The sequence below is a fragment of the Oncorhynchus keta genome, chromosome 2 (genome assembly GCF_023373465.1).
Source record: "Oncorhynchus keta strain PuntledgeMale-10-30-2019 chromosome 2, Oket_V2, whole genome shotgun sequence".
Classification (NCBI taxonomy): domain Eukaryota; kingdom Metazoa; phylum Chordata; class Actinopteri; order Salmoniformes; family Salmonidae; genus Oncorhynchus; species Oncorhynchus keta.
The window spans coordinates 79,723,173-79,739,030 of NC_068422.1; the positions used below are offsets into that span (position 1 = coordinate 79,723,173).

The 15,858-nt window shown below is 43.2% G+C and overlaps 1 protein-coding gene across 1 annotated transcript in view; it reads right to left on the minus strand.

Annotated features, from left to right (window-relative positions):
- The window catches only part of chd9 (chromodomain helicase DNA binding protein 9), a 112,935-nt gene that overhangs the window by 61,846 nt on the left and 35,231 nt on the right, over positions 1-15,858 (minus strand). Inside the window, exons 3-8 of the mRNA XM_052484789.1 lie at positions 12,684-12,795; positions 10,890-11,039; positions 9,533-9,601; positions 5,005-5,060; positions 4,456-4,573; positions 2,745-2,831 (exon numbers count right to left, since the gene is read on the minus strand). Of these exons, the coding sequence (XP_052340749.1) occupies positions 2,745-2,831; positions 4,456-4,573; positions 5,005-5,060; positions 9,533-9,601; positions 10,890-11,039; positions 12,684-12,795 (592 nt within the window). The remainder of the gene's footprint in view (positions 1-2,744; positions 2,832-4,455; positions 4,574-5,004; positions 5,061-9,532; positions 9,602-10,889; positions 11,040-12,683; positions 12,796-15,858) is intronic.

Sequence of the window (15,858 nt, forward strand, 5' to 3'; positions counted from 1 at the left end):
CCCACAACATGATGCTGCCTCCCCCATGCTTCACGGTTGGAATGGTGTCCTTCGGCTTGCAAGCCTCCCCCTTTTCCTCCAAACATAATGATGGTCTTTATCGCCAAACAGTTCTATTTTTGTTTCAACAGACCAGAGGACATTTCTCCAAAAAGTACGATCTTTGTCCCCATGTGCAGTTGCAAACCGTAGTCTGGCTTTTTAATGGCGGTTTTGGAGCAGTGGCTTCTTCCTTGCTGAGCGGCCTTTCAGGTTATGTCGATATATGACTCGTTTTACTGTGGCTATAGATACTTTTGTATCTTCACAAGGTCCTTTGCTGTTGTTCTGGGATTGATTTGCACTTTTCGCACCAAAGTACGTTCGTCTCTAGGAGACAGAAGGCATCGCCTTCCTGAGCGGTATTATGGCTGCGTGGTGTCCCATGGTGTTTATACTTGCGTACTATTGTTTGTATAGATGAACATGGTACCTTCAGGCGTTTGGAAATTACTCCCAAGGATGAACCAGACTTGTGGAGGGTTACAATTATTTTTCTGAGGTCTTGGCTGATTTCTTTTGATTTTCCCATGATGTCAAGCAAAGAGGCACTGAGTTTGAATGTAGGCCTTGAAATACACCGCCAATTGACTCAAATTATGTAAATTTGCCTATCAGAAGCTTCTAAAGCCATGACATCATTTTCTGGAATTTTCCAAGCTATTTAAAGGCACAGTCAGTTTAGTGTATGTTAACTTCTGACCCACTAGAATTGTGGTACAGTGAATTATAAGTGAAATAATCTGTCTGTAAACAATTGTTGGGAAAATTACTTGTGTCATGCACAAAGTAGATGTCCTAACCGACTTGCCAAAACTATAGTTTGTTAACAAGAAATTTGTGGAGTGGTTGAAAAACGAGTTTTAATGACTCCAACCTAAGTGTATGTAAACTTCCGACTTCAACTGTAAGTGTGAATGTTCCATTAGCAGGAAAACACCACTCTCAAAAGTAACCCAAATGCGATTATGCATGTATTGTTTTTATTATAAAGGTGCATTTTTATGGTGAAAATGATCTTCCCCAAACTTGATCTCACGCGCTGCTACGTATCTATGTCATTTAGGCTCTACACCCATTGTAAAGTGGATGAATGTGCTTAATTTTGAGAAGTTACTTTGGCCACTTTAGTTATGATACAAATGTTATCAAAACATATAAGTCTATGGGCTAGGCTATATGAGGTATGCGAATATGATTTGAAAAAGTCTTTAAAAAATGATGAGCTGTTTGCCTGAAGCTGGGTATCATTCACAAGTGATAACATTCACAAGTGATAGGCTAATATTGTCACCCATCAGACTATTCTTGATTTAATCTTGTCTTTACATATACTAAATAATATATGTGTGACATTTGTATTGATTTAAAATGGACCATTATCATGCACCCGTCTCGAAACGGGCAGGGGAAAAATACACGTCACCTATGTACTTAAATAGCTAATGGAGGACGGTTTTCTCGTGGTTCATTTTCATGCCAGCCAGGTAGGCCATACTACTGTTGTAAAGAGAAGCAATGTGCTTAATATTAGGAGTTGAAAAATAGTATAGTAGGCCTAGCCTATAGAAAGCTGATCTTCCTCTTTTCAGGAGAAGCCATCACTCTATTTTCTCAGGCAATTGCATAGCCGATTGAAATGTTGCACGAGTTCATATGAAGTGTCTGATTAGATTTTCAACAACATTTGCATTGATGTCAGAGTTATTAGAGGGACAATAGAGTTAGCAAGTTTGGTAGGCTACTATCAGTGCTGGCTTTTTTTATGGTATCAGAGCTTGGAGAACTCTAATTTCCGCAACTAAACGGTCATATGGAATTTGACTATCGTCATGTCTCGTGACCTTAGGTGTGGCGGAAATATGGTTACCCTAGGGACAAGCATTTTCTTTGCTGTAAAGTTGTAAGCATGCCTGTCGTGAAGCGCTGCTCTATTTTCCCTCTCTGACACTCAGAGGCTGCATGACAGTGAACTTGCAAAGTCAGATCAAACTGGCCTGTGCCCTTGATTATAACAGGTGATGAAATTATATAATGTACAAACTTTGCTGCTCGCTCTGCGTGCTGCTCCAATGTAACTAATGTACAAATGTAACAACAGAGGTCTCATCAGGGTCGACATCACGAGCTGATATGGAGGAATAGATGAGCATGAAGAGAGGCCGGAGAGAAGCAGGTCAGTGGGGGCTGGTAGGGGGTGAGGCTGGCTGATTACAGCTGCCACGTGATATGTTGATGAAAGTGAAGTAAATATTATTGGACCTGCTCATACAACAGACTAGATGCTTAAATTCAACTGGCACCAGCAGGTTCTTTAGATCAAACAGTACTATGGTATTTTAAAATGTTGGTATTATAAGTATCATGAGGTTTTGATACCGTGGTATTGCCGTGGTGTTACTGTGGTGTTACCGTGGAACTGGTACACCGAGCAACACTAGCAGCTACACCCACAGCTAAAGTAACAGAGACAACAACCATAATACACATGTATGGAATGACCCCATTCTTTACAATAGTATCTTCTACAAATGAGGAGATGAGACACACTCAAGGACATACACACATACACACACACAATGTTCAGACATACACATTCATTCTCTCTCTCTCTTCCTAACAAAAGGCAGTCTAATCATCTCTCCGTTGGAGGTCATTTGTTGTGAATGAAAGAGGCCCCCCTCCTGCCCCCCCACCGCTCGTACCTCTCCTGTGTCCTTGTCTTCACAATAGGACACCTCCAGTACTCTGTCTACCTCCACATAATCAGGGTTAAAGGGATCCTCCTCCATCTAAAACACACAGGAAGACATAGTCAGGGTTAAAGGGACCCTCCTCCATCTAAAACACACAGGAAGACAGAGTCAGGGTTAAAGGGATCCTCCTCCATCTAAAACACACAGGAAGACAGAGTCAGGGTTAAAGGGATCCTTCTCCATCTAAAACACACAGGAAGACAGAGTCAGGGTTAAAGGGATCCTTCTCCATCTAAAACACACAGGAAGACATAATCAGGGTTAAAGGGACCCTCCTCCATCTAAAACACACAGGAAGACAGGGTCAGGGTTAAAGGGATCCTCCTCCATCTAAAACCCACAGGAAGACAGAGTCAGGGTTAAAGGGATCCTTCTCAGTCTAAAACACACAGGAAGACAGAGTCAGGGTTAAAGGGATCCTTCTCCATCTAAAACACACAGGAAGACAGAGTCAGGGTTAAAGGGATCCTCCTCCATCTAAAACACACAGGAAGACAGAGTCAGGGTTAAAGGGACCCTCCTCCATCTAAAACACACAGGAAGACATAGTCAGGGTTAAAGGATCCTCCTCCATCTAAAACACACAGGAAGACATAGTCAGGGTTAAAGGGATCCTCCTCCATCTAAAACACACAGGAAGACAGAGTCAGGGTTAAAGGGATCCTCCTCCATCTAAAACACACAGGAAGACAGAGTCAGGGTTAAAGGGATCCTCCTCCATCTAAAACACACAGGAAGACATAGTCAGGGTTAAAGGGATCCTTCTCCATCTAAAACACACAGGAAGACATAGTCAGGGTTAAAGGGATCCTCCTCCATCTAAAACACACAGGAAGACATAGTCAGGGTTAAAGGGATCCTTCTCCATCTAAAACACACAGGAAGACATAGTCAGGGTTAAAGGGATCCTTCTCCATCTAAAACACACAGGAAGACATAGTCAGGGTTAAAGGGATCCTTCTCCATCTAAAACAAAGGAAGGATAAAGGGACCCTCCTCCATCTAAAACACACAGGAAGACATAGTCAGGGTTAAAGGGATCCTCCTCCATCTAAAACACACAGGAAGACATAGTCAGGGTTAAAGGGATCCTTCTCCATCTAAAACACACAGGAAGACAGAGTCAGGGTTAAAGGGATCCTCCTCCATCTAAAACACACAGGAAGACATAGTCAGGGTTAAAGGGATCCTCCTCCATCTAAAACACACAGGAAGACATAGTCAGGGTTAAAGGGATCCTCCTCCATCTAAAACACACAGGAAGACATAGTCAGGGTTAAAGGGATCCTCCTCCATCTAAAACACACAGGAAGACATAGTCAGGGTTAAAGGGATCCTCCTCCATCTAAAACACACAGGAAGACATAGTCAGGGTTAAAGGGATCCTCCTCCATCTAAAACACACAGGAAGACATAGTCAGGGTTAAAGGGATCCTTCTCCATCTAAAACACACAGGAAGACATAGTCAGGGTTAAAGGGATCCTTCTCCATCTAAAACACACAGGAAGACATAGTCAGGGTTAAAGGGATCCTTCTAAGGGATCCTCCTAAAGCACACTACAGAGATGCATGCAAACACGCCTGTGCTGAACAGGCAAACACACACACACAAACACACACACACTGACACACACACACACAGGTGTGAAAGGGTCTTACATCTGCAAAGAAGTGGGCTCTCTGTGCCTGTTTAATCTTGAAACGTTTGATCTTCTGCTGAATCCTCTTGTCTTTCTCCAGCTGCTGCTCTACGGCCCACTCACAGTGGAGGTAGGAGCTGAGAGAGACCGAGGGACAACACACAGAGTCAGGAACACACGAGAACACACACGTATAGTACAAACTAAACCTTGAATGTCTTTTATGACGTCGTACATCTTTCAAATGGATATATGTTTACTTTATGTTTAAATGTTCCATTTGTGTGCCATTTTGTACATTTTACATTTGTATAGGATTTACAATCTACTACACACCAAATTAGTCTTCATTTTAGACTGGCCTGGATTTTGTTCTAGTGAAACTACAATGAGGTCACATGTGAGTTCAGTCAAAGGCATCCCAAAGTGGTAGTGCAAGAACTAGTAATGACAAGCTGTGTCTTACATCGCTCTGTGTAACATACTGTATTTGGCTTTTTCGGTTGAATACAAACATTAAAAAATGTGAATGCAATTATCTTAGCTGGAATGAAAAAGAATGCCTTACTAGTTTTTGTATTTTACAAAGAACTCCTCCACTTCTACGATAACTCCTGGAGCGACCTAGAAGAGGAACCAATATTATAGAACAGAATACAGACTAAATCAAATCAAATCAAATGTATTTATATAGCCCTTCGTACATCAGCTGATATCTCAAAGTGCTGTACAGAAACCCAGCCTAAAACCCCAAACAGCAAGCAATGCAGGTGTAGAAGCACGGTGGCTAGGAAAAACTCCCTAGAAAGGCCAAAACCTAGGAAGAAACCTAGAGAGGAACCAGGCTATGTGGGGTGGCCAGACCTCTTCTGGCTGTGCCGGGTGGAGATTATAACAGAACATGGCCAAGATGTTCAAATGTTCATAAATGACCAGCATGGTCCAAAAGCTCTTCATACACTGAGTGTACAAAACATTAAGAACACCTGCTCTTTTCATGACATAGACTGACCAGGTGAATCCAGGTGAAAGGTATGATCCATTATTGATGTCACTTGTTAAATCCACTCCAATCAGTGTAGATGAAGGGGAGGAGACAGGTTAAAGAAGGATTTTTAAGCCTTGAGACAATTTAGACATTGATTGTGTATGTGTGCCATTCAGAGAGTGAATGTGCAAGACTATATATTTTATTTCTTTTGAACGGGGCTAATACGTGCCAGGCGCACCGGTTTGTGCCAAGAACTGCAACGCTGCAGGATTTTTCACGCTCAACAGCCAACTGTGGGAAGTATTGGAGTCAATATGGGCCAGCATCCCTGTGGAACGCTTTTGACACCTTGTATAGTCCATGACAATTAATCTTAATGGTTGTACAGTCGTCTCAAATAAAACTGTGAAGGACCTCGTCGTTACTCTGGACCCTGATCTCTCTTTTGAAGAACATATCAAGACCATTTCGAGGACAGCTTTTTTCCATCTACGTAACATTGCAAAAATCAGAAACTTTCTGTCCAAAAATGATGCAGAAAAATTAATCCATGCTTTTGTCACTTCTAGGTTAGACTACTGCAATGCTCTATTTTCCGGCTACCCGGATAAAGCACTAAATAAACTTCAGTTAGTGCTAAATACGGCTGCTAGAATCCTGACTAGAACCAAAAAATTTGATCATATTACTCCAGTGCTAGCCTCTCTACACTGGCTTCCTGTCAAAGCAAGGGCTGATTTCAAGGTTTTACTGCTAACCTACAAAGCATTACATGGGCTTGCTCCTACCTACATCTCTGATTTGGTCCTGCCGTACATACCTACACGTACGCTACGGTCACAAGACGCAGGCCTCCTAATTGTCCCTAGAATTTCTAAGCAAACAGCTGGAGGCAGGGCTTTCTCCTATAGAGCTCCATTTTTATGGAACGGTCTGCCTACCCATGTCAGAGACGCAAACTCGGTCTCAACCTTTAAGTCTTTACTGAAGACTCATCTCTTCAGTGGGTCATATGATTGAGTGTAGTCTGGCCCAGGAGTGGGAAGGTGAACGGAAAGGCTCTGGAGCAACGAACCGCCCTTGCTGTCTCTGCCTGGCCGGTTCCCCTCTTTCCACTGGGATTCTCTGCCTCTAACCCTGCTACGGGGCTGAGTCACTGGCTTGCTGGGGCTCTCTCGTGCCGTCCCTGGGGGTGCGTCACCTGGGTGGGTTGATTCACTGTTGTGGTCGGCCTGTCTGGGTTGGCGCCCCCCTTGGGTTGTACCGTGGCGGAGATCTTTGTGGGCTATACTCGGCCTTGTCTCAGGATGGTAAGTTGGTGGTTGAAGATATCCCTCTAGTGGTGTGGGGGCGGTGCTTTGGCAAAGTGGGTGGGGTTATATCCTTCCTGTTTGGCCCTGTCCGGGGTGTCCTCGGATGGGGCCACAGTGTCTCCTGACCCCTCCTGTCTCAGCCTCCAGTATTTATGCTGCAGTAGTTTATGTGTCGGGGGCTAGGGTCAGTTTGTTATATCTGGAGTACTTCTCCTGTCCTATTCGGTGTCCTGTGTGAATCTAAGTGTGCGTTCTCTAATTCTCTCCTTCTCTCTTTCTTTCTCTCTCTCGGAGGACCTGAGCCCTAGGACCATGCCCCAGGACTACCTGACATGATGACTCCTTGCTGTCCCCAGTCCACCTGGCCATGCTGCTGCTCCAGTTTCAACTGGCCTGGGCCCTAGGACCATGTCCCAGGACTACCTGACATGAGGACTCCTTGCTGTCCCCAGTCCACCTGGCCATGCTCCTGCTCCAGTTTCAACTGTTCTGTCTTACTATTATTCAACCATGCTGGTCATTTATGAACATTTGAACATCTTGGCCACGTTCTGTTATAATCTCCACCCGGCACAGCCAGAAGAGGACTGGCCACCCCACATATGCTCTCTCTAATTCTCTCTTTCTTTCTCTCTCTCGGAGGACCTGAGCCCTAGGACCGTGCCCCAGGACACCTGACATGATGGCTCCTTGCTGTCCCCAGTCCACCTGACTGTGCTGCTGCTCCAGTTTCAACTGTTCTGCCTTATTATTTTTCGACCATGCTGGTCATTTATGAACATTTGAACATCTTGGTCATGTTCTGTTATAATCTCTACCCGGCACAGCCAGAAGAGGACTGGCCACCCCACATAGCCCGGTTCCTCTCTAGGTTTCTTCCTAGGTTTTGGCCTTTCTAGGGAGTTTTTCCTAGCCACCGTGCTTTTACACCTGCATTGTTTGCTGTTTGGGGTTTTAGGCTGGGTTTCTGTACAGCACTTTGAGATATCAGCTGATGTACGAAGGGCTATATAAATAAATTTGATTTGATTTGATGTCCCGTTGAAATGAAGCTGTTCTGAGGGCAAAAGGGGGGTGCAAGATTAGGAAGATGTTCTTAATGTTTTCTACACTCAGTGGATAGTGGAAAAGACAGAGGGCTAAATTAAATCAAATCCGCATTGTGGAAGGTAAGTACAGACGTGGCCAAAAGTTTAGAGAATGACACAAATATTAATTTCCACAAAGTTTTTTGCTTCAGTGTCTTTATATATTTTTGTCAGGTGTTACCATGGAATACTGAAGTATAATTACAAGCATTTCATAAGTGTCAAAAGCTTTTATTGACAATTACATGCAAAGAGTCAATATTTGCAGTGTTGACCCTTCTTTTTCAAGACCTCTGAAATCCGCCCTGGCATGCTGTCAACTAACTTCTGGCAGCCCATTCTTGCATAATCAATGCTTGAATTTTATCAGAATTTGTGGGGTTTTGTTTGTCCACCGCCTCTTGAGGATTGACCACAAGTTCTCACTGGGATTAAGGTCTGGGGAGTTTCCTGGCCATGGACCCAAAATATCTATGTTTTGTTCCCTGAGCCACTTAGTTATCACCTTTGCCTTATGGCAAGGTGCTCCATCATGCTGGAAAAGGCATTGTTCGTCACCAAACTGTTCCTGGATGGTTGGGAGATGTCGCTCTCGGAGGATGTGTTGATACCATTCTTTATTCATGGCTGTTTTCTTAGGCAAAATTGTGAGTGAGCCCACTCCCTTGGCTGAGAAGCAACCCCACACATGAATGGTCTCAGAATGCTTTACTGTTGGTAGCGTTCACCTTGTCTTCTCCGGACAAGCTTTTTTCCGGATGCCCCAAACAATCGGAAAGGGGATTCATCAGAGAAAATGACTTTACCTCAGTCCTCAGCAGTCCAATCCATGTACCTTTTGCAGAATATCTGTCTGTCCCTGATGTTTTTCCTGGAGACAAGAGGGCTCTTTGCTGCCCTTCTTGACACCAGGCCATCCTCCAAAAGTATTCGCCTCACTGTGTGTGCAGATGCACTTACACTTGCCTGCTGCCATTCCCTGAGCAAGGTCTGTACTGGTGGTGCCCCGATACCGCAGCAGAATCAACTTTAGGAGACAGTCCTGGAGCTTGCTGGACTTTCTTGGGCGCCCTAAAGCCTTCTTCACAACAATTGAACCGCTCTCCTTGAAGTTCTTGATGATCCGATAAATGGTTGATTTAGGTGCAATCTTACTGGCAGCAATGTCCTTGCCTGTGAAGCCCTTTTTGTGCAATACAATGATGACGGCATGTGTTTCCTTGCAGGTAACCATGGTTGACAGAGGAAGAACAATGATTCCAAGCACCACCCTCCTTTTGAAGCTTCCAGTCTGTTATTCAAACTCAATCAGCATGACAGAGTGATCTCCAGCCTTGTCCTCGTCAACACTCACACCTGTGTTAACGAGAGAATCACTGACATGATGTCAGCTGGTCCTTTTGTGGCAGGGCTGAAATGCAGCAGAATTTTTTGGGGGGGGATTCAGTTCCGTTGCACGGCAAAGAGGGGCTTTGCAATTAATTGCAATTCATCTGATCTGATTCACTCTTCATAAAATTCTGGAGTATATGCAAATTGCCATCATACAAACTGAGGCAGCAGACTTCGTGAAAATTAATTTTTGTGTCATTCTCAAAACTTTTGGCCACGACTGTAGATGTACTACTGCAAACTAAAATACTATAGTACTACAAAGAGTGGTATGAGTGAGTGTGGCATTAAAGATAATGATTGTAATCCTACCTCGTTCTTGACAATTCGAGATGACATGATCTTGTCAACAACCGCAGCATCCTCCTCACTGGGGTTTTCCTGCAGCATTGACAAGATGGAAACAAACCACTTTAACAGCTCCATGTACAACCTTCATACTCCACACACCAGGTTAATGTATGTTCAATGTATATCAGAATGAAGTATGGCCTTGAGATACATTGTACTCTACAACACACATATTATACTAGATAGGGCTATGCTAGAGGAATGAAGAATGTAATCTTGAGATGCATTGTACTGCTATAACACCCATATTAGACTAGATAGGGCTATGCTAGAGCAATGAAGAATGTAATCTTTAGATGCATTGTACTGCTATAACACACATATTAGACTAGATAAGGCTATGCTAGAGCAATGAATAATGTAATCTTGAGATGCATTGTACTGCTATAACACACATATTAGACTAGATAGGGCTATGCTAGAGCAATGAAGAATGTAATCTTGAGTTGCATTGTACTGCTATAACACACATATTAGACTAGATAGGGCTATGCTAGAGCAATGAAGAATGTAATCTTGAGATGCATTGTACTGCTATAACACACATATTAGACTAGATAGGGCTATGCTAGAGCAATGAAGAATGTAATCTTGAGATGCATTGTACTGCTATAACACACATATTAGACTAGATAGGGCTATGCTAGAGCAATAAAGAATGTAATCTTGAGATGCATTGTACTGCTATAACACACATATTAGACTAGATAGGGCTATGCTAGAGCAATGAATAATGTAATCTTGAGATGCATTGTACTGCTATAACACACATATTAGACTAGATAGGGCTATGCTAGAGCAATGAAGAATGTAATCTTGAGATGCATTGTACTGCTATAACACACATATTAGACTAGATAGGGCTATGCTAGAGCAATGAATAATGTAATCTTGAGATGCATTGTACTGCTATAACACACATATTCGACTAGATAGGGCTATGCTAGAGCAATGAAGAATGTAATCTTGAGATGCATTGTACTGTACATATTGTAGAACCTATCAGAGCCTGAGATGCATTGTGTTTCTAGATAGGGCTATGCTAGAGCAATGAAGAATGTAATCTTGAGATGTATTGGTACTGTAGAACCTATCAGGCCTACAGTGTTTCCCAACTTCAGTCCCCCAGTACCCCCAACAGTACACATTGTTGTTGTGGCCCCAGACAAACTCACCTGATTCCACTCATTGGGACTACAGCAAAAATGTGTACTGTTGGGGGTACTGGAGGACTGGAGTTGGAAACAACTGGTCTAGAACAACTGAATGTTATTGAGAGTTATTGATTGCTGCCTGGGCCAGGCCAGTGTCTCCTCACCACAAACAGCTGCTGTGCTGGCTCTTTGCGTGCTGCAGCAGTGCTGGTCTTCTTGGTTTTAACCATGACCTTCACCTCCTCATCAGACACCCTGGCCTCTCCCTCCTCTGCATACTTCTTCCTCTTCACCTGGCGATTCGACCGACGCGTCTAAGGGGGGGTAAGGGAAAGACGTTTAGTATTACGGAGGTTCTGTATTGTACAAATCAGCACAGCCAAAATATCAGTATAACTCTTTTCCTGTGTTTTACTGGGTTAATATGTGGGCAGCCATCGAAGGCAGTCCTGTCTATTCTCAATAGTGTGTGTGCATGTGTCTGTGTGTTGTATACACTCCGCATCAATAGGTGTGGCATTGAAGTGTGCTTAGTGTTTATTATTAGGAAAACACATCAGAGACCCTGCTAATGACAGCCACAGTTTAATGAGGTACTAAATACCATTCAGTTGAAACTAATAACGTGTCTGTGGATGAGAATAACCCTGACCATATAAGACTCAGGCCTGCCAGGCTGAGTGGTCCCTCCTTCCCTGCCTGTCAGGTTACCTCCGAGGCTGAGGGGTCCCCTGTGGTGATGATGCTGTAGCTGTTCTCAGAGCTGTCTGTCTACATACTCCATCACTTATAGTGCAACAGACAGGAATGGAGAATCATTCTAAATGACATCTTCAGACAGCTCTAATTAAGACTGGGTGGGATGATAATGAGGATAATTATACCAACACATGGGCGGGGGGGGGTGTAATCCCCAGTCGATCCATAATATGACACAGCAAGGGGGAGAGGGGAGTTAGGGGTGAGAGGCCTACCCCTACATAATCCTCAACTCTAACATCAACAACAGTAAATTACACTGGAGCTATTCGTTCTTGAGTTGGTTAGGTCCTGAACTCGCTCTGAACCACCCGGTGTACTTTGACTCCATACCACAGCTGTGACTCCTGTATTCCACTCAGCATCAGCATCAGCATGGCCAACAAGAGAGCCCGAGGACAGGGACTCTTCATGGCTTTAACTATCACAACAACACTGTCATAAGAACCAGTCAATATGACATGAATCTTTAAACACAAAGGCCTGCGTTCTGCAGACTGAGGAAATGGCCTCTCCATGCCTTTTAATAATAATACTACAATAGATAAATAAATATAGTTGCCTACCCCTGCCTTAAACATCACAAAAACACTATCATAAGAGTTCTGCAGCCATAAAGAGCCAGCATGCTGTAGCCTTGGAGACACGGGGAGGGACTCCATGCCTTAAACATCACAATAACACCGTCATAAGAGTTCTGCAGCCATAAAGAGCCTGCATACTGTAGCCTTGGAGACATGGGGAGGGACTCCATGCCTTAAACATCACAATAACACCGTCATAAGAGTTCTGCAGCCATAAAGAGCCTGCAAACTGTAGCCTTGGAGACACGGGGAGGGACTCCATGCCTATAATAATCACAATAACACAGTCATAAGAGTTCTGCAGCCATAAAGAGCCTGCATACTGTAGCCTTGGAGACATGGGGAGGGACTCCATGCCTATAATAATCACAATAACACCGTCATAAGAGTTCTGCAGCCATAAAGAGCCTGCATACTGTAGCCTTGGAGACACGGGGAGGGACTCCATGCCTATAATAATCACAATAACACCGTCATAAGAGTTCTGCAGCCATAAAGAGCCTGCATACTGTAGCCTTGGAGACATGGGGAGGGACTCCATGCCTATAATAATCACAATAACACCGTCCTAAGGCTTTTGCGAGCTGCAGCTTGGAGACTGGGGGAGGGACTCACCGAGTCATCGTCTTTAAAGTATCTTCGAGGCGGACGCTCTTCATCAGACCCCTCCTCTGAAGACTCTGTCTCCCTCTTCTTCTTCATCCCTCCAAATTTAATGACGATTTTCCTGAAATAAAGATAACAGGACAAACATTAAGGATCAACGTCTGTTAAACGAGAGACAAAATAGGAAAACTGGACTCCATTTTCTCCTCTTTCCCTCTATGTTTCATGGAAACGGTCTCTGAATAATTGATGAACGATAATATAAAGATTGTCCTTGCTGTGCTAAATAAATGACCTCAGGAGTGTGTGCTGCCATGTGGTGCAGTACAGTATATGTCGTCTTCCTCAATGCATCTTTTAAAGGCAAAAAGGAATTATTACACAAAGAATTATAATTAAGTAAGAATAGTTATTTTGTTTCACTGTTATTAACAGTCCAGCTCTGTTTATTTTTCCTCACTTAAAATGAATGATTTAATTGTTTCCATGGTTGCTTAATGCCTTATTAAATGCACTAAACTCGATACAAATAGTGACTGATTCAAGAAGGCTGCAGTACATTTAAGTTACATACATGTTCATGGGAAGTAACCATGCAGTACAGTATTAGCTACAATATTAGCACATACTTTAAATAAATACTTTAGCATACTGAATGACCTAATGACCTCAATAAGGGATTATCACTTTTTTTTTTATTCAATAATATAATGTCCCTCTTGGTTATTGTGTGAGAATCAGCGTCTAATATGTCCATAACTGTGGTGTCTCAATAGCTCATAATAAGCAGAATGCAGAGATATTTTTCAGGGAGAAAATATGTAGTGTGTGTGTGTGTGTGTGTGTGTGTGTGTGTGTGTGTGTGTGTGTGTGTGTGTGTGTGTGTGTGTGTGTGTGTGTGTGTGTGTGTGTGTGTGTGTGTGTGTGTGTGTGTGTGTGTGTGTGTGTGTGTGTGTGTGTGTGTGTGTTTGTGTGTGTGTGTCAGAGTGTCTGCAGACGGAACATATGAACCAGTAGACTGATACAATAGATCTCTGCTATGTACAGTTTGAGAGAGAGACACGGATACAGTCTCTCTCTCTTGTGCCTGCCTGCCTGACTGCCTGCCTGCCCCAGCCTGCTGTGTTCTTATCAACATGTTTATTGGATCAAAACAGAGAGATATAGATAGTGACTGAGCCTCCTCCCTTCTCCATCTCTAGCTCTCTGTCTTGCCACAGATGATCCATTATATTGACCAGATACTCAAGTGGTCGATCTAACAATGAAAATAAATGACTTCAGAAATGGAAGGCAGTCGGGAGGAGGCAAGATCAGGTGGGACCATTCTAGCCAATGAGAGGGCAGATACGCGTGTGAACAACAGGCAAAACTCCGATAAAGTGTTTTTTCTCAAAGATTCTGGGATGTCACATGTTCTCCTAATATGATTAGACTGGTAAAAGTATTACCAAACTTATATCAGATCAAATAAGCCACATCTAACACATTTTCTTTATTTAACTAGGCAAGTCAGTTAAGAACAAATTCTTATTTACAATGACTGCCCGTAAATAAGCCATTACATTTATTGTTAACTAAATTTGACACTCCATACAAAAACACCTTGCTTGGTGAGCGATAATTACTTTTTTTAACGCCACCTGCTGGAGAAGACTGATTTTAGGCCCAGTTATCCCCCTCACTTCTTCCTCTCTGGTCTCGCTCTCTTTCTCCCCCCTTTCAGTCTCCGCCTCCTGCCACCTACCTTTCTCTCTATCTTGTCTCTCCTCCATCGCTCTCTCTTCCAATCCCTCCATCCCTCTCCACTCTCCCCCCCTCCCTCTATGGCTCAGAAAACACGTAAACATGGATATGATTCAACCTACACAAAGAGCCAGTCCAGACTCCAAATCCCCATGCAGGCAGACAGAGACTAGCGTGGTTGGATCTAACAGGCTAATACTGTAGATGCGGTAAAGAGGTCAATTGAACTCAATTGCCATGGAATAGAGTGGGGGAAAGATCCCGAGTCTGCTCACTGAATCCCAGCAAAATTAGCATACATTTAGGATATTGTTCATATGTGTATTTCACACTATGTTGAGGTCGAAATCAGAGTATCATGCTGTATGGATGTCAACCCCAATATATGTTCATGTCATCATCACCAATCAACTTCATTACAGTTAAAAACTACTTTGACTACCACCATTGATTTCTGTATGCGCCAGCTATGCTAACCAGATTATACGAGCAGGAGTTAGCGTTTAACAGTTACTTCTTTTAAGCCGGACAACTTATAAATGTTATTCAGCGAACAAAGCCAAATATATAAAAATCAGACATAAGTAAGTGCATTGTGGGCCTGTTACAAAACATAACTCATGACAGATTTGAGGAATATCCACTTTGCTAGATCCAATTTGCTGAATGTGCGCCAATCTGGTCAATGGAATGGTCTGCGTTCTATAGACTCCGTTACTGCATTCACATTTTGTTATGCGTTACAGTCTTATTCTAAAATAGATTCAATATTTTTTTCCTCCTAGCAATCTACACAAAATACCCATTAATGACAAAGCGAAACCAGCTTTTACATTGTTTTTGCACATGTATAAAAAACAAAAAACAGAAATACCTTTTTTACATAAGTATTCAGACCCTTTGTCATGAGACTCGAAATTGAGCTCAGGTGCATCCTGTTTCCATTGATCATCCTTGAGATGTTTCTATACCTTGATTGGAGTCCACCTGTGGTAAATTAAATTGATTGGACATGATTTGGAAAGGCACACACCTGTCTATATAAGGTCCACAGTTGACAGTTGACAGTGCATGTCAGAGCAAAAACCAAGCCATGAGCTCCGAGGCAGGATTGTGTCGAGGCACAGATCTGGAGAAGGGTACCAAAACATTTCTACAGCATTGAAGGTCCGCAAGAACACAGTGGCCTCCATCATTCTTAAACGGAAAAAGTTTGGAACCACCAAAACTCTTCCTTGAGCTGGCTGCACGGACAAACTAAGAAATCGGGAGAGAAGGGCATTGGTCAGGGAGGTGACTAAGAACTCAATGGTCACTCTGAAAGAGCTCTAGAGCTCCTCTGTGGAGATGGGAGAACCTTCCAGAAGGACAACCATCTCCACAGCACTCCACCAATCAGGCCTTTATGATAGAGTGGCCAGACGGAACCCATGCCTCA